The 22,457-nt window shown below is 42.0% G+C and overlaps 1 protein-coding gene across 7 annotated transcripts in view; it reads left to right on the forward strand.

The window, feature by feature from the left end:
• LOC115653968 (spindle assembly abnormal protein 6 homolog) overlaps nt 1-22,457 on the forward strand; it is a 42,166-nt gene that overhangs the window by 583 nt on the left and 19,126 nt on the right. For 6 of the 7 annotated variants that reach the window (XR_004001051.1, XR_004001052.1, XM_030567837.1 and 3 more), the window contains exons 2-8: nt 10,028-10,088; nt 10,600-10,679; nt 11,552-11,656; nt 13,953-14,124; nt 17,858-17,935; nt 18,067-18,186; nt 18,542-18,733. Coding sequence is in view for 5 of the 7 variants with exons in the window: in XM_030567835.1 (XP_030423695.1) it covers nt 10,028-10,088; nt 10,600-10,679; nt 11,552-11,656; nt 13,953-14,124; nt 17,858-17,935; nt 18,067-18,186; nt 18,542-18,733 (808 nt within the window). In the remaining 2 variants the exon portion in view is untranslated. Of the gene's footprint in view, nt 1-5,026; nt 5,081-10,027; nt 10,089-10,599; nt 10,680-11,551; nt 11,657-13,952; nt 14,125-17,857; nt 17,936-18,066; nt 18,187-18,541; nt 18,734-22,457 lie in introns of those variants that run through there. The other variant, XM_030567838.1, reaches the window with a different exon arrangement.

Consider the following 22,457-nt stretch of genomic DNA (forward strand, 5'->3'; position numbering starts at 1 on the left):
GAGTCTGGGTGAAAAATGATTTTGTTCTTAAATGGTAAATTTCTTTTTATGTGCTTTTTTGTGTTTTTGAGCCTGTGGGGGAGTCCCATTTTCAAGTTTTCCCCACAACCAGGAGGGCTAGAAATTTTTTTTTTTATTAAGTTGAGATTTTCATCTAACCACATGACTCCAGGAGTGGGGGCTTTAAGAAACACCAAATATTATGAGACTCATGAAACTACTGTGAGACTTATCAGTGTTGCAAATTGTTAGGCAATGACATAAAATGGTCTCACAGAAGTGCAAGGGAAGTCATAAACATGCTTTGTACATTCTAAAGGAAAATCTTGAATAATCCTAGTTTGAGGGGCAGTATGTATGCTATATCGTCCTTCTCTCATATATTACGCACTAGCTTTCTTCTCCCTTCCTATTATTTCTACAACTTCCTGCCTTCCTGAATATCAAAACTACTTACAAAAATCTAAAAGTCATATTAGTATCTTTTTTTATATTCAGTAGTTCTACCACCTTAATTCTTTCCTACAAATTAAATGATGATAAAACTTTTTAAATTTAATGTGTAGTCAGCTATTTAGTTATCTGGCGTTAAGAACTCACTGTTATGCTGGGATAGGCCTTGAAGCAGTTGATGTGATCAGTACTTTGCACATTACATGCAGACAGGGCTGGCACGAGATCAAATAGCGCCCCAGGTGAGGAGCATCTTCGGTGTCCTCCCCTCTACTAGTAAATGTTTGAATACCTTATTTTTATTGCATTTGTAGCCCATTTCATGACTTTGATGCACAATTTGCATGCATGCTTTATCTCTGTCATATAAGAATACATTCGCATACTGGGATCTGTAAATCTGTATTTATTCACGCCATATATAAGCAAATTAAAAAAAAAAGTAGTTTCCTCTAGGCTTATAGATTCTCTTTAATTTTAAGAAATAACTGAAATGTACTAATATCAAGAAATTGAACTGTGTATCAACATTGGGTGGACTAGTAATAGTGTTACAGTAAGCCCTCGTCCAGACTACCCCGCCGTATCGGCGGGTTAAAATCGATTGCTCGGGGATCGATATATTGCGTCTAATCTAGATGCGATATATCAATCCCCGAGCGCGGTTATATCGATTCCGGAACTCCATCAACCCCAACGGAGTTCCGGAATCGACACGGAGAGCCGTGGACATCGATTCCGCGCCGTCTAGACGGGTGAGTAATTCGATCTTAGATATTCGACTTCAGCTACGTTATTCACGTAGCTGAAGTTGCGTATCTAAGATCGATTTCCCCCCCCTAGTCTGGACGAGCCCTAAGTGACAACCTTAGAATGTGATGTATAGTCCTTTAGTTCAAAAGGTTGCTTTTCTCACCTTTGCCCTTGCGAACTGAAGCACAACATCAGAGAGATCCAAAGACTGGTCAGTGGCATTTCCGAGAGATAAAATAGTAAGCTATGTCAGTCTCTCATCAGGCATTGTCAATCAAAGATGTGTTTTAATGAGCTTCAGCTTTGAAAAGCTGCACTCACACTTGACTGACCATCAGCATGAACAGAATCCTCAAAGCTATCCGCATATTAGGAAAAGCATCCTTCAACTCTGCATCATGAATGAATTGGAGAACTTGGAGTGGAGAGTGCTTATTGAGGTCATACAATCCCCATTCTTCCCCCGCCTTCCCCGGTCTTTTTGTGGTGCTTCATTTGTCCGAACCTTTCTTCGATGGACAATCGAGTGGTGTCTTTAATTTTTCTTCCAGGCTTCCCATCACCTCATTTCTGCCCTTACAACCAAACTCTCTCCTCTTCCAATGAATGAGTTTCCTTGAAGACAGGCTCAACTCCTAAGTTTTCTGCCATTTCTTTGGCAGTAGTGCTGGATCTTCAAAAGTGTTGCCTCTGGAGGCCATAACAGAATCAAGGCAGCTTCTCATCAAAAGTGGTAGCAGTCGTGATGTCCATCGACTGAGTTTGTAATGCCTTGCTTACAGCATTTCCTTGGAATGGGATATTGTGCCAAAGCACAATTGAGGTCAGAAATTTGAAGTTAGTTCAAAATTGTATGATCAATATCGGCAGAGTTTTATGGACGGCCATAAAGCAGGATCTGATGTATCGATTTGTGGCATGCAATTTTTCTCACTGCTGTTTCTGTCATCATGCAAGGCTGATTCTTCTCTATTGCTTCTCTTTTTCATGTAAATGAGATTTTTCTCTGTCATTGCACTCCTTTTCACATGAGCCACATTCTTCTTCATCATCGCTCTCTTTTACGCTGCTAGGAAAACTGGATGATTCTCCATCACTTTCCTCACATTTCCATTCCTTATCTTTAGGTAAATCTGCTAATTACTTAATAATAGGACTTCCAGCATTTATGCTTTGCTCCTCAATTTCTTCTGCACTGGGACAATCGCTATTGTGTTAAGCCCAGTATATGTTCTGTTTCAGATATTTTCCCATCAATTTGCCCCTTGCTGCAAACTAGATAGCAATGGAGCTTTTTGCTTCCCATACTGAGCTCCTGAAGGCTTCTTTGCAAGATGCCCCCAAAGGTGTCATGGGAACCTTATTTTCCATATATGGCCAAGTTCTGTGTGTTAAGTTTGAGCTAAAGAATGGTGTCTGCAGCACCCAATGCCCCCTAGAATCTTGTTGGGTGCTGGTTCAGTATTAAATCAGATGGAGTGCATAGGTGCCGACTTCCCCTCTGCCTGGTGGGTGCTTGACCGCCCCCCCAAGCCACGCTCTTGCCCCGCCCCTGCCCTTCCCATGCTCCACTCCCATTCTGCCCCTTTCCCCAAGTCCCTGCCCCACCCCAGCCCTTCACCCATTCCAGCCACTTCCCCCAAGACTCTGCCCCTGCCCTGCCTCTTCTCCACTTCCTCCCCTGAGCACGCCACATCCCCACTCCTCCCCCTCCCTCCCTCCCGGAAAGTTCTAAGCACCGCCAAACAGCTGTTAGGTGGTGTGCATGGGGGGAACGGGGAAGCGTTGGGAAGGAGGGGGAGGAACAGGGATGCGGCGGGCTTGGGGGAAGACGGGGGGGGTGAGGGGAGAAGGAGGCATGGGGGGGAGCTTGGCTGCCAGTGGGTGTGGAGCGTCTGCTAATTTTTCTCCGTGGGTACTCCAGCCCCGGAGCACCCACGGAGTCGGCGTTTATGGAGTAGTGTCACCTTCTGAGTCCCCAACTCTGGGTCTCTCAGGATTTAATTGTTCCATGTAAGTATCTCATCTGAATACTGACCTGGTTGGGAGAACTGAGCAAATTTTCCTATGTGCTGAGATGGACCTGGACTGAAATCACATATTAAGTCACAAATGTCATTTATTTTAGATTCTTCCTGGTCTCCATTTGCGCAGATTACAAACCCACCACATAAATCAGTATACTTGCACACTGCCAAAGAGCAGTCTAGAAGAGTTGGAAGGAGAAAGTGAGAAATCGTACTCTAGGCATGACATTCCTCTGGTCTCCTCTGTTAGTTGTTTTCCTGACTATATTACTTTGTTTTGTATTTGCCAACTGCAGTAGTGTCATAGAATTGTCTTAGAAACTTCAGGATTTCTTTGATAAATATCACAGAAGGATGTGGCAAGGTAACGCTGTGACCAGATTGTTGCTGTAGCTGGGTCATGATGCATCTTGCAGGAATGTTTCAGGACTGGATTGAAGTGCATCATACCATTGCTGTGTGAGAAAGTTTGCACTGCTCTTGCCTGCAGTGCATGACTCAAATCAGGGTTATTTGTTGGAAGCACTTGAATGGCAAGTTTAGCACAGTCTCTGCTCCCCTCCCATGAATTCAGGAAGCGTGGTCTGGTGGGAAGTATCATCTTTGCTATCATCCTGGACTTAGAAGGTGTATGGTAAATATTTAGAACCCTATACATTCCTATGAGGATAACTAACAGGTCAGTAAGAGCCTAGAAAGATTCCTAGGGAAGGTGGTACACTTGAGTATGTCTACACTGCAATAAAACCATGGCTGGCCCATGTAGCTGACACAAGGTCATGAGGCTATAAAATTGCAGTGTACGTGTTCAGGCTCCCTTGGGGTACCAAAGCCTGAACATCTACACTGCAATTTCATAGCCCCATAGCTGGAGCCCTGCAAGCCTCAGTCAGCTGACATGAACCAGCCGTGGGTGTTTTATTGCAGTGCAGACATATCCTTGGATGTTACAGTGCAAGCAGACTGAAAGCTATAAGAAAATATCATACGCAGTGTTAGGTCAGATTGATAAGCAAAATCACTCTAGGGAGGGAGAATATAATATAGAAAGGAATAGTTTAGGGCACTAATTGGGTATCTTAAAATATTAGAAATAGTATATGCAGGCATTTTAGGCTGTCAGTTTGAACCCTGCTCAGAGTTGTCCATATGAAATCCACAACCATAAATGCCATTGATTGCTTTGTTGGTAACCTCAGAATAGAAGCAAAGCATGGAAAGCACATGGTTGAATCCCATCAGTGGGATAGTTCAAACATGTCCCTACTGTTTCTTTGTTTCTTCCTGTGCTCTGTATGTTTTATATTTAAAGAGAGAAGTTTAGTTTCCAGGCTGTTTTCTGGTGTTTTATGAGCATTATGCTTTTCTTTTCTTCTTTTTTTTTAAACACACTACTTTTCCAAAACACAATTTTAGTTTTAAAGATCTTTCCTAACCATAGATATCTTTCCTCTCCCACCTAGCAATAATTCATAGAGTGAGCTATAAAAAGAGACCCTGGCCAATAGCTGCCTTAGCAATCATGACTTGGAGTAGGATTCCTGTATGCCTCATTACACTGGCTTGATTAGGAGTGGTTGATGTGTTTTGTGTTTAATTTTAGGAGCAACTTCTCATCAAAACTGAATTTCCATGATAAAAAGGAGTAGTAAATTGGCAAATCTTTAATTTCCTCTCATTTTTGACTATCTCTAGACTTCTGTCCAAGCAGAGCAGCAAGGCTCACTTTATTGGAAGGAAACATTGATATGTATTCTCACATCAAATGTAAGAATGATTCTGCAATCTAAAAAAAATTAACCTGCTTTCCCAAAGTGTGTCTGATGAAGATTGTCTTCCTCTTGCAGGTAAATGTTTGGATGAGCATGAAGATAGTTAAAAAAGATAACACCTTTTGTGAAACAGCATATTTTTAAATGAATCATATAAAGACTTGTCATTTTCGTGAACCTTTGTCTAGCCTGATTCTGTACTCTCTGAGGGTATGTCTAGGCTGCAGTGTAAGCCCAGGGTTTGAACTCAGGCTCAAGCCTAACCCCCCTTCTGTCTAAACACAAATTATGTTATCCCAGGGCTCAGAGCCACCCCCATGAGGGTGGATGGTTTGAATCTGAGTCAAACCGGGACCCATGGTTCAAGCTCTATTGCTTTGCAGTGTAGATGCAGCCACACTGGACTTTTGCTCTGGGAGTGCACCAAAAGTATTCCATGATCCCATGGGTTGACTGTTCTCTGGACACTCTAGTCTGTGGACGGTAAAAAGTTCCCATGCTGCACCACGAACAAAGAACTGGAGTGGCCACATTTTGGGAGGGCATTAGGAAGTTTGGGATATGGATGGCTGGACTCAGGCCCACGTAATGTAGTGTAGACTCTGGAATCCCATGTTGGGCCTCAGGGTTCAACAGTTCTTAACCTGGGGTTACAAATGTGTGTCAGTGCTCAAGCTGTAGGTTAATACACCCAACATCTGCCAACTCGAGATCTACTAACCATCTGAAGGATGACCCCTCAACACTATAGGACACAGTAATTATAACTTTTGATTTCTAAATACTGTATAAGTAAAGAAGCATATATTCAAATTCCTCCAAATCAGCTGTGCTAATTGTCACATCAAATGTTTTTGTCATGGGATACCATTTTTTTCTTTAATTTTAGTGGATTTAGTTCTAAATTGACATGTTTGGACACTCAATTCTTTTATTTAATTAAGCCCATCAGCACTTCTAAGGATCCTGTGGTATTTAGAATCGCTGAAGGACCAAATACATTAAACCACATGCATGCAAGAGGAAGTGAGAGGTGATGCATTTACAAGGTGGTGGTTTGCACTGGGCAGCAGTGGTACAAACTTCCCCATACTGCCCTGCCAACATGTCTCAACCCTGAAACGGGGGGGGAGGGGGAAGCATCTTTAAGAGTAAGAGCGCTCCATTGTATTTTACTATAGCAGTGACTTACATGTATGCAAGACTTGAAAATTGCTCTTGCCAAATGGGATTCCAACTGAACAGTGAATAAATGTAGCCCTATAACCTGTTTGTCTGATAGCAGCACTTCATGATACTGATCATCACTATAGCCTTGTCTTAAGGACTTTGTCTGAGTGAGGAGCATACGACTGATCACAAGAGTGCTTCCAGCTTAGCCTAACACAGAATACTCATGAACAAGGGCAGTATGGGGCACTCCAGTGTATACACCATGGCAGTATAAGGACTAATTGGAAGAGATTATGCACATTTAAGATTGTAGACAGCCTTCTATTTATGCCTGAAACAGGCCCCCCTCTGTGAAATGGTCTTTCAGTTTCAAATTTCTATCTGGCACGTGTGTGTACTTTTTTTTTTTTTTTTGGTTGGTTGGTTGATTGGTTGGTTAGCCAAATTTTGGGGAAAATCAGAAGTAATTTCTGAGATAAGGGAGTTTAGAAAGTCAGATGTGAATTGCCCCTCGGGTATTGTGTGTCTATCTAGTGTGCAAATGATCTGATAGACTTTGGAAACCTCTGAAAAGTTCTGATGGGCTCTTACTCAAGTACTGTGCCTTCCCTCCAGCATGCGTGCACACACTATCATCTCCTGTTGTAAACTTGGTTTAATACACTTATTCTTACTGGTACATGGCTCCTTTTGTGCTCCCAAAGAGCTACAAGTGTTCTGAATGTGCTGTGCGCTCCTCATGACTCTGAGACCAGGTCAACACTAGGAATTTACATTGGTATAGGTACAAATCTCAAGGGTGTGAAAAATCTACAGCCCTGGAAGATATAGCTATGCCAGCCTAACCCATGGCATTGACAGTGCTACGTCGACGGAAGAACTTTTCTGTTGACCTAGCTACTGCCTCTTGGGGAGGTGGATTATCTACACAGATGGGAGTTGCACCATTGTAGCGTTTTAAGTATAGACATACCCTTTAGGCCTTATGTAGACTTCAGGGGAATTAGTAATCTGCCATATTCCCTGAGACAAAGGTGAAATTTCTCCATCACGTGCAAACCACCACCTTGTAAATGCATCACCTCTCACTTCCTCTTGCATGCATGTGGTTTAATGTATTTGGTCCTTCAGCGATTCTAAATACCACAGGATCCTTAGAAGTGCTGATGGGCTCAATTCTGATGACACTCAATCAGATAAATCAGCACAATACAGAAAGGGTTAATACTTAACTCAATCTGAGAACAGGCATAGACTCATAGACTCTAGGACTAGAAGGGACCTTGAGAGGTCATCGAGTCCAGTCCCCTGCCCTCATGGCAGGACCAAATACTGTCTAGACCATCCCTAATAGACATTTATCTAACCTACTCTTAAATATCTCCAGAGATGGAGATTCCACAACCTCCCTAGGCAATTAATTCCAGTGTTTAACTACCCTGACAGTTAGGAACTTTTTCCTAATGTCCAACCTAAATTTCCCTTGCTGCAGTTTAAGCCCATTGCTTCTTGTTCTATCATTGGAGGCTAAGGTGAACAAGTTTTCTCCCTCCTCCTGATGACACCCTTTTAGATACCTGAAAACTGCTATCAGGTCCCCTCTCAGTCTTCTCTTTTCCAAACTAAACAAACCCAATTCCTTCAGCCTTCCTTCATAGGTCATGTTCTCAAGACCTTTAATCATTCTTGTTGCTCTTCTCTGGACCCTCTCCAATTTCTCCACATCTTTCTTGAAATGCGGTGCCCAGAACTGGACACAATACTCCAGTTGAGGCCTAACCAGCGCAGAGTAAAGCGGAAGAATGACTTCTCGTGGCTTGTTTACAACACATCTGTTAATGCATGCAGTTTACATCTTCACTGTTCCAAAACTATTAACTCAGTTTTGTCTATATTTGTACCTCGCTTGTTTACAATAGAGAGTGATTTTACAGTATTACCGCAAACCTTTCATCCCTTTTCTTATCTAATTTTCTACATATTTTGAAGTTCACACAGACCTCTGTAACAATTATCCCTGGAAGATGATAAGCTGCTTCTAGCACACTGTTTATTTTTGACAATACTTCTGACAGATTCTGCATACGCAAACAGAGATTACATACAGTTTACTTGCTAATAAGTTTCTACAATAAAGGGTAGCATGAATACAAAACATTCTGTAAAATACAACATATTTATACAACTTAGAATGCTTTTAAACCTTTCTGAGAAATATGATGTTGTCTAACAGTTAGAACTACCTTGTCTAAAGAAATGGAAGAATTCTTGAGGCTTTGCTTCCACAGGATAACTGGAACATTTTGACTTAAGTTCAAAGCTGAGACTGTTAGTTCTGAAATTTAACCATCTGTATATGCAGCTTTGAGGAATTTATGGTGCAGTTTTAGCAAGGCAGGGGACCACAAGATGCTAATTACCATAGTGTAATTTTCTGTAGGATGTAATAAATTTATATAATTGGAGAATAAACAATTTCCTGTTGCAACAGTTCCATAATTTTTCTTTAAAACTTTTATTAAAAATAATTAAGAAACTGTTCAGTCTTGCCTTGCATCCCTTTGTACTTACTGTATTTGCTCCTGTAGGGCTATCTGACTTGGATTAAGATATCTATCATGGTGACCCCATTGATGTCGCCAGTCTGCAGCCTTTCAAATCTTGCACTCTTGGCGTCTAATTGCCAGTATCCCATTGAATTATTGAGAACATTTTATGGGAGTGATGCAACACAGTTGAGACAGGGAAAATATTTTACTTTAGCTTTTAATGCTTTAATTTAGGGTAGACTGATTGCTAAGATGGCATTTTTCAGAAGAGTTCAGCTCCCATTTAGGCATCAAAATAACTGGCCAGATTTTCAGAAGTTATCACCACATTTGATGCTGAGTTGTTTTGAAACTCTAGCACATATTTAGGTGCCTAAATGGGAGCTGACCCCTGAGTAGGTGCTGAGCTCTTCTGAAAATTTGGCTCTCAGTACTGAAAATAGAGGATCTAGTTAGTGCTGTAGTTTTTATTCTTGGTTTAGCATTCTCCATGTCTTTCAAGGAGAGGTAACCACAGTATGGAGAGGCCTGGTGAATTTAAGGTCCTGTCTGCTAGAGATTTGTCACTGCTGTTTCTGGTGGTTGGATAATGCGCAGATGCTTTCCTGTAGAGGCTCCCCATTCCTCTGACAGTGTGAATATTCAGTGCTAAGGAGGATTTTTTTAATTAAATAAAACGTAACTTCTGAGAGTTCATTCCAAGCAGTTTTATAGCCTACTAAATCATTAGAAGAAAGTATTGATAAAAAGTTGAAACTTTCTTCCATTTATTTCTGAACTTAAGAAAAAAGTTGTAATGGTTGAAGAATCTCTTCAGTCCATGGACACATGACTACAACAATAGGCAGTATTAAACACCCAAAATGAAAACAGGAAACGGTTAATATTGCAATACATGGAAATCTAAAAGTATTAGCTCTGAAAGAGTGTTTGTAGGTAGAAATAATACAGAGGATTAAGTTGTGCTGGTAACTATGGTACAAAATAGGGCAACAATTCTGAAAAGACTCATTGCATGTGCTTAACTTTATGCACTGAGAGACGTCAGTCTTCATTAAATATTGAGTAGGTGTTTTGATTACTGAACCTATTGACTGGTTAGGCATTTGCAACTTCACTCAAATGTTTATAAATTTGTCTAGCCATACAAAATTTTATTCATAGCAGGAATAGAACTGTAGTACCAATTTTTTTTAACACCATGTAACAATAAGTTTGTAGAAAGCATGAGTTCAAATGTTAATCTATACCTTTTTGATGAAATGTCTTTTGAGTGTGAGAGTCTCTATTTATGTTGCAGGAGGGCTGATGTAAGGCTAACTGTTGAAACTTGTATGTCATCAAGTCCTATCCATAAGAAGGTATGCTCTGTATCAAAAAATCATCTTTTGTACATCTGCTATCTCTTGTGTGCTAAAACAGAATGTAAACTGCCTTGATGCAGTGACACAGACTTTTTTGCTTTTTACATTGCTTAAGATTCTATAAGGTGCTATGAAACATTTTTTGTAAATCTCTGTATAACCATATAATCTTGTGTTTAAATGTACCGTGATGTGTTTAGAGATCATACAAAATATTATTCTGATGATTTAAAATGCACATTGTAGATAAACTTGACTATGCTTGTCAATGTGAGTCACCACTAATAATCTATTATTTACCAAAATGAAAAAAGTCTGAACCAAAGGTGTGATAAAAGCACCTCTTTAGTCACCTTGTACTTTGTATCTTAATTGTAGTTTATTTGTCTTTTTTGTAAATGTGAACTTTTTATGTGTGTCGTGTCTCCTGTATACTTTATGGTGCCAAGCAGCATGCTGTTAATGTTCAACAAATAATGTTAATATAATTCTACCCTAACTTTGACAGGAACTTACTGTGCGTATTACAGATGATGCAGATCCATTATTCTTGTATTCTGTTGCTATAGGAGAAGAAGATTTTCAGAGGTAATTGCTATCTTGCTGCTTTTATCCAGGAAACAATGGAACTTGCTATCATTGTGAACATTGTTTGAAGAACAAATATGTACAATATTCTATGTTTCTTACTTAATTTTACTGTTACTATATACTCTTTGCAGTTTACATACCAGCTTCATTATGTTGTCATTTTAATATAATGTACTTACTGATGTAGGTGTCAGCATTTGAGTTCAGAAGCAGATTCTATTCTGAAAGATTTCTTTATATCGTAGAGGAGTATAAGTGTAGGAAATGAGATGATGATCCTTCTTTAAAGTATTGCATTAATAATGTAAAACTTCTGTAATGTATGTGTAATGTAATGTTAACATAGTAAAAAGTTGTCATTGTTAGATATGCTGCCTAATAGAATGAATTTGGTTCTTTTGAAAGTTCTGTTTTATGCTGTTAAAATTATTTTTATGAACATGTAATGTCTGAAGTTATGGTGCATATAGTATTGCTGTCTTTAGTAAAGTCAGTGTCTGGTGGCTTTTTACATAAGGGCGGGAGTTGGTATTAAAAAAGAAATAAGATCCTTTTCTCAAACTTTTTTGTAATAACTATCTTTGTGTGTGTTCTCAAAGATATAGCTGTCTCATTTACTACCCAGATCCTATTTTAATAGGAGGGAAGAAACTGAAACCGCCTAATAAGAGAGTACAGAGGAAAAACTGCCCAACTAAGGGAAACTGCTAATGACAAAACCTAATTGTTGTTTGAATAATATAGAACTACTACCCAGATCCCATTTAGAAAAGCTAATTTGTTTTCTAGACTGACGATATTTCAGAATAAAGATGGTTTTCCCTTGACTGTTTTCCTTTACCATTGCCATCCTTCTGTTTCCTTTACAGTTTAAAGAGCCAACAAGGACTGCTTGTAGATTTTTCAGCTTTTCCCCAGAAATTCATTGATTTGTTAGAACAGTGCATTTTGGAACAAGGAAAACAAGTGCCTCGGTAAGGGCAGTTTCATTATTTTGATAGAATTTGGATTAGAAAGGGGCATTCAATAAATGGAAATTCTTACCTGAGGGAGCATTTCACTGCAACCCTCACAGTAGGTTGTATGGGTGCTTGGATATTGTGGTGATGATGAGTAATGCCTGTACAATTGCCAGAGATAGAGGTAGCCAGGGGAGCTGTTCATGTGGTTTTGTATTTGCAAAGTTCCTTAACTCTGCTAAGAAAAAATAGTAGAGAAAGACCACTTTGCTGTCCTCCTGGTAATTTAAGAACTAAAATTCTCTTTCCTTATCAACAGCACCATTCTCCCTTCACTCAAGACTGCAATGTGGATGTTGACTTGGTTCCTCCATCGCCTCATGTCCAGGGCATATCTAAATCTTGCCACCTCTTCCTCAGCTTTTCCAAGATTTCTCTTTCCATCCTCAAACAAATCTCTCATTCAGGCCCTCACTGTATGTCACTTTGCCTACTGCAACAGCTTCCTCTCTGGTCTCCCTGAAATCCACATCATCCTTGTCTGCACCCTGCAAGATATTGCAGCTAAAGCCATTTTCATTGCCTCTTGTTTTGATGACGTTACTGCCCACTTTCAACCCATCCAGTTTCTCCTCATTTACTATTGAATCAGATTTAAAGCATCTTGTTACCATCTTCAAAGTTCTACATAACTCTGCCCTCTCTTACTTATTATCTGAGCTTGTCTCAGTTTGTGTGATTACCTGTTCTCAGCTTTGTGCATAAGCATCTATGGGTATGTCTCCACTGCAATCAGGAGGTGTGATTATAGCATCAAAGCAGTGAAGGTGTGGCAGCACAGGCAGATGCATGAGCTAGTCCTGCCTGCCCATGTTCATAGGTGAGTACTCAAGTACTCTGGGTTGCTGTTTCACTGCTATTGTTACTTGAGCTAACTTTAATGCTGTAATCACATTTCCCAATTGGAGTGCAGACATACCCTGAGTGCCATCTTTCATGCTGCCCTTGTGCATTGTATCTTGGAACAGATGTTTGGGGAATATCTATCCTAGCCTTTTCAAATGCATTAGCTCCCAGACATGCATCTGACGAAGTGGGTATTCGCCCATGAAAGCTCATGCTCCAAAACGTCTGTTAGTCTATAAGGTGCCACGGGACTCTTTGCTGCTTTTACAGATCCAGACTAACACGGCCACCCCTCTGATACTAGCTCCCTTGAGTTAACTGTAAAAAAGAACTGTGGTGTAGATGAGGCCTAAAGGTTTTTAGTCTTCATTTGTGTTAGCAGGTTGAGGTAAACTTAAAGGGAGAACCTAGGGTTTACCTTGACCTGCTAGCATATATTAAAACTATAATTGTCTTGTCTTTTTACTAGAATTTTACCTTGTTACCATATGTTAGTAAACACACAATACATCTTTTTTTTCTAGTGAAGACAAATCCTGAGGGGCTACAACATTGTACCCAGCACTATTATTATTGTGTTAAACTGTGTATGCAGGATGTGCAGTGGTCCATCATATCATGTAAGCTAATTCAGTTTAGGGAAAAATTTTTTTTCCCTCTAGTCCAGTGCTTCTCAAAGCAGGTCCGTCGCTTGTTCAGGGAAAGCCCCTGGTAGTCCGGGCTGATTCGTTTACCTGCCACGTCCGCTGGTTTGGTTGATCGCGGCTCCCAGTGACCGCAGTTCACTGCTTCAGGCCAATGGAGGCTGCAGGAAGGGTGACCAGCACATCCCTTGGCCCACACCGCTTCCCACAGCCCCCTTTGGCCCGGAGCAGCGAACCATGGCCAATGTGAGCCATGATCGGCTGAACCTGCAGACGTGGCAGGTAAACAAACTGGTCCGGACCGCCAAGGGCTTTCCCTGAACAAGCGGCGGCCAGACTTTGAGAAGCACTGCTCTAGTTTAGTTTTTCTCATGTAGATCAACTTTTTACTTCTTGCTCCTTGACTAGTGCAGCACGTCTAGGGCCTGTCTGTACTGGAGAAAGCTGGATCTAAAATTCATTTGAAAACACAGTTTAAAAATGGCTCTCAATACCAGGTTTGAACACAATTTAGCTACCTGTCTAGACAGTCAACATTGTTGTTCAAAACAATTTTCCGAATTGATGTGACTGTCCATTCTGATGGCCACCCTGTTGAGAGCTGGTCAAGAGGAGGGTCTTGGTTGAATTCACAGATGTCTCAGTGTTTCTATAAAATAATAGTGGGAGAAGCCCAGGGAGTCAGTGAAATTTAAAGGGCTGTAACCTTTTTGATTCAAGAGACTGTTTTTAACACTTGCCTTTTGTTGATATGTTTATAGGTTTTTAATTCAACTTGTAACATCTTCCCCAGCATTGGATTGCATGCCTGCATATTTAAATGTAGTAGAAACAAATCCATTCAAACATCTCACTCACTTGTCTCTAAAGCTTTTGGCAGGAAGTGACAGTGACATCAAGAAATATCTTGCCATCTGCATTAAAAATTTAAAGGTTAGTTTTAAGTCTTTCTTTTATTAAGAAATAACACAAATACTATCAATTAAAACCTTAATAGATCAGATAGAACAAGATAAGCCTTGAACTTGGTATGATCCATGAAGGTCCATCCTTCCATGTAGAGCCCCATTGACTTGAATGGGTTTCCCGGGGGGGGTAGTGGTCCACACATGCAAATCCAATTCCAAGATCAAGCACCAAATTAGAAGGATATTTAAAGCATATGATTAGTACATTGGCTATCTCTTATTGCTAAGCTGGTGTTGTATGCATGTACCATATGTATAAGCAGTAACACCCAAGATGAGAATCAGGCTAACTCGACAAAGAGTCCTGTGGCACCTTTAAGACTAACTGATATATTGGAGCTTAAGCTTTCGTGGGTGAATACCCACTTCGTCAGATGCAAGTGGATATTCACCCACGAAAGCTTAACCTCCAATATATCAGTTAGGCCATGTCTACATCTAAAATTTTGCAGCGCTGGTTGTTACAGCTGTATTAGTACAGCTGTATAGGGCCAGCGCTGCAGAGTGGCCACACTTACAGCAACCAGCGCTGCAAGTGGTATTAGATGTGGCCACACTGCAGCTTGTTGGGCGGCTTCAAGGGGGGTTCCGGGAACGCGAGAGCAAACCGGGAAAGGCGACCAGCTTCGCCACGGTTTGCTCTCGCGTTCCCGGAGCCACCCAGCAAACCGCAGGGAAGGAGACCTGCTTGCTCGGGGTTCCGGGACCGAGAGAGCAAACCGGGGAAGGAGACCAGCTTCGCCGCGGTTTGCTCTCCCGTTCCCGGAGCCACCCAGGAAACAGCAGGGAAGGAGACCTGCTTGCTCGGGGTTCCGGGACCGAGAGAGCAAACCGGGGAAGGAGACCAGCTTCGCCACGGTTTGCTCTCCCGTTCCCGGAGCCACCCAGCAAACAGCAGGGAAGGAGACCTGCTTGCTCGGGGTTCCGGGACCGAGAGAGCAAACCGGGGAAGGAGACCAGCTTCGCCGCGGTTTGCTCTCCCGTTCCCGGAGCCACCCAGCAAACCGCAGGGAAGGAGACCTGCTTGCTCGGGGTTCCGGGACCGAGAGAGCAAACCGGGGAAGGAGACCAGCTTCGCCGCGGTTTGCTCTCGCGTTCCCGGAGCCACCCAGCAAACCGCAGGGAAGGAGACCTGCTTGCTCGGGGTTCCGGGAACGAGAGAGCAAACCGGGAAAGGAGATCAGCTTGATTACCAGAGGCTTCCTTCTTCCACGGAGGTCAAGAAAAGCGCTGGTAAGTGTTTACATTGGATTACCAGTGCTGGATCACCAGCGCTGGATCCTCTACACCCGAGACAAAACGGGAGTACGGCCAGCGCTGCAAACAGGGAGTTGCAGCGCTGGTGATGCCCTGCAGATGTGTACACCTTCAAAGTTGCAGCGCTGTAACTCCCTCACCAGCGCTGCAACTTTCTGATGTAGACAAGCCCTTAGTCTTAAAGGTGCCACAGGACTCTTTGTTGCTTTTTACAGATCCAGACTAACATGGCTACCCCTCTGAGGCTAACTCAAGTGACTTCAAGAGAGGTGCCTTTTACCAGTTTACATTAGATGAAAATTGGGCCCAGTGTCTTAGATGTACATCTCTACCCCAACATAACGTGACTTGATTATAAGGCAGGTTCTCATCCAAGGCGGTAAAGCTCTGACACTGCTCTGAGCAGCGTGTTAAGGGTGCTGGGCCAGGCCAGGGCCAAGGGGCTCAATAAGGGGCAGAAAGTCTTGGGGGCAGTCAGGGGCTCTTTCCTCCCCACCCCAAGATCCAGGGGGCAGGAGCTGGGGGAGGGCACTTTTGGGGGCCCTGCAGCCCCAGAGTGGCCTGGGAGACTAGCGGGGGAGCTGGAAGCAGCCTGTTCTGCTTTCCTCAGCCCAGCCCCAGCCCCAGCCATGTCCTTCAGGAGAAGGGGTGTGGGGGAAGGAATCCCCACCCCGTACTCACCAGCAGTGGCAGAAGCAGAGCAGCCTGGCCCCAGCCCGCTCCACTCCACCAGCTCCCAGCCGCAGCACTCTGCTTCCTGCCACAGGTGAGTATGGGGAGCGTCCTTTTCCCAACCTCTCCGCACTCACCTGTGGTGGGAGGCAGAGTGACGCAGCCCCATCCCATTCCACTTTCCTTGCCTCGGCCCCAGCCATTTTGCTGGGGGATGACGGGGGAAAGTTCCTGCACTCGCCTGCCCGGCGGGAAGTGGAGTGCCGTGGCTGGGAGCTGGCAGAGTGGAGCTGGCTGGGGCTGGGCTGCTCCACTTCCCACCGCCGGTGAGTGCGGGGAGGTTGGGGGGGGGGAAAGGATGCCCTCCACACTCACCTGTGGCGGGAAGCAGAGCGACTCAGCCCTAGCTCGCTCCATTCCGCCACCTCCCAGCCATGGTGCTCAGCTTCCTGCTGCAGGTGACACAGCTGGGGCCAGGGCAAGGAAAGCGGAGCATGCTGGGGCCGCGTCGCTCCGCTTCCCACTGCAGGTGAGTGTGGGGGGGCATCTTTTCCCCAACCTCCCTGCACTCACCGGCAGTGGGAAGTGGAGCACCGCAGCTGAGAAGTGGTGGAGTGGAGTGGAGTGGGTTGGGGCTGGGCTGCTCCGCTTCCTGCTGCCGCCGGTGAGTGCCTGTCAGGGGCAGGTGAGTGGATAGGGGTTGGAGCAGGTAGGGGGTGGGGTCCTGGGCGTGATTAGGGTTGAGGGTCTCTGGAGGGGGTGGTCAAGGAACAAGGAAGTGGGGGCAAAGCAAGTTAGATATAACGTGATCTCACCTATAACACAGTGAGACTTTTTTTGTCTCCCGAGGACCGCATTATATCAGGGTAGAGAGGGGTGTGTGTGTGTGTGTGTGTGTATAAATACAAGTTTTTATCTTGTATATTTATGCTTGAAAATAATAAGCGATAACATTAGAAAGTTTCCATTTAATGGGCCTGCCTGGTATAACTAGACTGCAGTGGTTTGAAAACTATACTATGAGAGGGAAGAATTAGAGATGCTGAATATGTTAAACCTATAATTAGTTCAAAACTCCTTCCTGGATTTTAAACTAATGAATCTCCCTCAACTCCCAGTGAGGATAATTTTGTATCTAAAGGGAAGTTTGTGCTATGGGAAAGAATTCCCTCCTCTCTAAATCTAGGCTGGCACAAGTAGGTCCCTGGCAGATGGAGTATATGCTGTTTGCTTCATAAGGATATTTCCCCGCACCCATCTGCTATTTTAAAATCTCTTTAAGTGGAGTGTGACTCCAATAACAGCTGAGTCTAGGTTTCAAACTGTGATGAACAAGTGGGTTTGAAGTTAGGCAAAAGTCTTCTGTTTCTAGAAGAAACAGAGAAATAAATACACAAGACCAGCAAATTTGCATGGAAAATAAAAAATATTTAAGTGCTTTAGAGATCTTCCTTTTAAAACCAAATACATTACAATATTGTGAGCAAACTTCTTTCCTCCATTCCTGCTTCCTCAATCATATAACTTACTGACATATTACTTACAATATTTGCTGTGTAGAAAGTGTAATGAATTATAACTTTTTTTAATTTTGCTAGTGGTTTGGAAGGAGACCTCCTAATTATATTATACTGTCACCCATATTATTACTATCAGTATCATTTTACATATTGGTAAAGGTTCTTATTATAAAGGAAAAATCTGTAATTTTAGCCTGGGCTGCTTAATTATTTATAATATAGTTTGTGGGGTTTGGTGTCTTTTACTAGATGGAAAACATTATGTTGGAAGATAAGCTACACAGATCAGACAAGGGACTTTCGAAAAGACTAACAGTAACACAGCAGGTAGGAAGCAGCCTTTTATTTTTAAAAAACCAAACCAAATCCTGAAAGTGTGGTGCTAAATCTATACCAAATTGACTTTAAAAAAAAATGTAACTGCTATGCAAACAGAAATCAGCATGTAATATTTTCAGGCTTTGGCAGAAAAAAGTAAGGAACTGGATAAACTGCAAAATGAATGGACATCGCAGATCACTTCATTGACTAACAAGTACTCCCAAGAAATCACAGCAGAAAAGGAGAAAGTGCTACGGGTAAGAAGAAATATAGGCATCTGGCTCAGGTAGAGCAGCACCAGAATAACCTGTAGATTGAATACTTCATATCTATAGCATAGATATGCAAGAGTACTTCTTGGCAATCTGTTGAAGTAAATAGTCCCTTATCTAATAGCTTCTTCTAAAAAAGAGACTCCCTGAATTCTACAGTGAAGGGGGAATGTGTAAATGTAGAGTTTTAATATTGTCTGTATCTCTTGTGAGCCTAGTGTGCTTTTTTTCTTTAACTGTATTTAATTGAATTTTAAATTATTATATCTGTGTGTAAACTCAGATGTTTGTCTATGTGCTGTATATATGCATGATTAACATCCTTGTCTTCCTGCTTAAGGTTCAAGCACAGTACCAGCTTCAGCATGAACAGCAAAAGAAAGAGATGGAAGCAACTTTCAACAGAAAAGTGCGTCACTTAGAAACCAGAGTATCTGAATTTGAAACTATTAATAAGGATCTCACAGAGAAAAAATACAAGTCTGAATCTTCTGTAAGGGAGCTGAAATCCAAATTTGCAGGACTTGAAGAGGTATAGTAAAGCTAGTGTAATAAATAGTATGCTTATTGCGGAACTAAAAGTTTTGTGTTACTGGTAACATTTTTTGCCTCTTAAAAATCAATTCATCTAATGAATACTAGTAAATTTAAGTCTTTTTTTTGTGTCGGATATTTAGCTGATGTAAATCGGCATAGCTTCGCTTTAGTCGTTGGAGCTCTGCCAGTTCACACCAGCTAAGGATCTGGCCCCTTATTTTGATATACTTAGGATGGGATATCCCAACCTTAACATATTGTTAAAGCTTGCTCCAGAGTAGTTCTGGGAGCTCTACAAGACCCTTTGTGTGTATAAGGAGGTGGGGAGAATAAATAAAGCATGTAAAATTGCTGCATAAGCAGTTCTGACTCTAAATACAGTCTGTACTGAAATGTTTCCTCCAACTCAAACATGTAGCTGCTGTGTAATTATTGACCATAATTGTATGTTTATTTCTATTTTACAAATCCTTGCACTCTGGCTCAGGAAAATCTATTTGCATAAGCACTGTATAGCTGGATAATTGCTGTAAGGTTATTCAGAAACAAACCCCTGCATGGTAACTGGCTATTGCCCTCAGAATGCCCCATCCCTATATCAAAGCTATTTGCCTAAACATTTGCTCCTCTTTCTGTGCTATTGCTTCATCTAACCTCACATATTAAATACAACTTTAATTTAAGGAAGAGATTGCTCTTAATTAAGGAGGGAGGGAGATGACGCATTTGTGGGAACCAAAGGCTAATGAGTGGGAGAGGCTTTTAGGTTGACCTAGGTCCTCAAAGGTTCTGGACCCACAATGCTTATTGAAGGCATGTGACTGTTTGTTTGTTTTTATATAAATTAAAATCAAATCAAGAGAATATATCACCAAAGCTAATATAGTCTTAATACTATTCAACTAAAAATAAGTCATATCAAAATCTTTAGTAGTACTATTGAATTTGAGTTAGATCATCAAATTTAATACCAAAATAATCAGCTCTTATAAATTCTAAAGAGGACCCTAGGAATGTGGCTGTCTGTTTGATAAAATTCTTTTAGTTGGATTTATTAAACAAAGTCAATCAAATCTGTAATTTGGAGTTGGTTAAATGTCTTAATACAGAAAACAAATTATTATCTAATGTTTGAAACACAACATCAGTGCCAGTTATAAAGGTTTCTTCTTAAAATTTCAGTTCTTATGTGCTGGCTAATCTTTTCCTCCCTCCTTCAGGTGACAAGAAGAAGAAGAACTCTATATAAACTGGAAAGTTTATCTCTCTTACCAGCAGAAATTGGTCCCAGAAAAAAAAATTACCTTGCCCATCTTGTCTCTCTCATATCCTGGGACTGACACTTCTACAACACATCATCCTTAGTTTAGCATCAGTTTTGTGAAAAGTCCCATTTTAAATTAGCAATTTAAAAAATATTCAGTGGTTTACATGCTGCAGACACTGTAAGTCTGTGACCCCTGAAAAATATCAAAAAGCCAGGTACATGAGACAACCTTGAGGAAGCTGACAGTCTTACCCAGGTGAAAGTCTAGGGATGTCACCAGTTTATGGAAAACTTGACACACACACACATTCTATAAAAACAGTTGATTGCTAGGGCTCTTCCAACAATTAGTTCAACATTTATCCATCAATCAGCAAGATGAAAATTAATCTTGAACAATTTATGACAGTATCATTCTTGTAAATCAGACAGTAATCTTTCTTTTTTGGAACTGGGTTATAAATCAAACAGCTTGTCTTCTCTAATCTTCATCTTCCTATATTTTAGAAAAACATTTTTCAAGATAAAACCCATATAAGAAATGTTTAAAGTTTTTTCTGTGTTGCCATATAAGCTATGTCTCTAACACCTTTATTGAAGGATGGGGGAGAGATTGAGATGAAAGGGTGAAGACAGGGTCTTATGCTGTAGGAGTCATGCTTGCCATGTGTGTACAGTTACTCCTCACTTAAGTTGTCCCGATTAATGTTGTTTCATTGTTTATGTTGATGATCAGTTAGGGGACATACTCCGTTTAAAGTTGTGCAATACTCCCTTATAACATTGTTTGGCAGCCGCCTGCTTTGTCTACTGCTTGCAGGAAAAGCAGCCTGTTGGAGCTAGCTGGTGGGGGCTTGGAACCAGGGTGGACCAGGAGCCCTCCATCAGCTCCCCACTCCCTTAAGTTCCCTGTGCAGCAGCTGCCCAGCAGGCTACTAGTGCTGGCAGTTCAACTATCTCTCCCCGCCACTGCCATGTGTTGCTCCTGCCCTCTGCCCTGGAGCTGCTCCTGGGAGCCTCTTGCTTGCTGTGCTGGGTGGGGAGAGGGGGCTAATGTCAGGATGTCCCCCGTACTCCTGCCCCTCCCCCACTTACCACTTCTCCATATAGAGCAGGGTGGGGACAGGACAGGGCTCAAGATGGAGAGAACTTGCTGGCCACAGCTGCTGTCTCAACTTCCTGATCTTTTTAAAGGCAATGTACTTAGAGTGGTGTCGGCGTACTTAAAGGGGCAGTGCACATCTCTCTCCTTCCCCCTCGCATACACAGGGTGTGTGTCTGTCTCTGTCTGCCATGCTGTCTCCCCTCCCTCCATTCGTGCTGCCTTGTAGAGTGTGAGGCTACATTAACAACCATGTGTTAACTCTTGAGGGCTCATCCCAACGCTAGTTGATCATTTAGCAGTAAGGCATTCCCTGGGAAATATCCCACCCTTTTCTATCCTCTAACTTCATCACCTCGACCAAGCTTCACAATCATCAATTTTTTATTTTTTATTTTTTTTATCACTGTGTACAGTATTAAATTGTTTAAAATTTATACAAGGTGTATGTGTGTATTTAGGGTTTGTTTTTTTTTGTCTCGTGGAAAAAAATTTCCTAATCCCCTCTCCCCATTTACATTAATTCTTATGGGGCAATTGGATTCGCTTAACATCGTTTTGCTTAAAATCGAATTTTTCAGAAACATAACTACATTAAACGGAGTTACTGTATATAAATGGATAGTTCAGAGGCATTCGCCAGCCAGCGAGAAAGGTAGTGAGAATGAAGTGTTCATTCAATAATAATAATAAATCTGAAGATGTTGCCTATTAACTTGGTAATAACTGTGTGGGCCAGAGCACATACTTCAGTGACAAAAGCCCCTGGATGGGGTACCAAAGGGAAGACAAAAATTGTTTATTGAGAGAGGGGTCAGGGTTTCCACCCTAGAAAATAAACTGCAGTGGCTGCTTGTAGGCTTACCTAATAAAGCAGCGCCCAGAGCCTTGGACTCTGTGGATCTGAGTTTGCATGAGGTGAGGGTTGGTTTGAGGAGTTTAAGGGTTAGTTAATGAAAGGCTTCATGTAGAGCAGGGCTGCAATGCTGTCATGTGAGAGAGGAGATCGTTCCTGAAGTGCACATGTATCTACCCAACCTGCTTTCTGTCAGTTGAGCTGGTCAATGGCCTGTCAGCTGGCCCTTTTGCTGACATTTACAAAAAAGCTTGAGAAAACATGGTGTTCTTGTAATACAGAACAAGAACATTGTGAAAGATCCTGAAAGTAAGGACAACCCTGTTGTTTCAGTGACATGTGGTTACATTGTTGATAAACTGAAATTATGTAGTTCATTCATATTAATGTGCAGTAAGGTGTGAGCATGGCAGATAAGAGTTAGTTAATGTGTGTTGTGTTTTTTTTGTGGAAGGGAATTAACAGTCATTAATGTTTTGTGGACCTTGCAGACC

The sequence above is a fragment of the Gopherus evgoodei genome, chromosome 6, assembly GCF_007399415.2.
Source record: "Gopherus evgoodei ecotype Sinaloan lineage chromosome 6, rGopEvg1_v1.p, whole genome shotgun sequence".
NCBI classification, from domain to species: domain Eukaryota; kingdom Metazoa; phylum Chordata; order Testudines; family Testudinidae; genus Gopherus; species Gopherus evgoodei.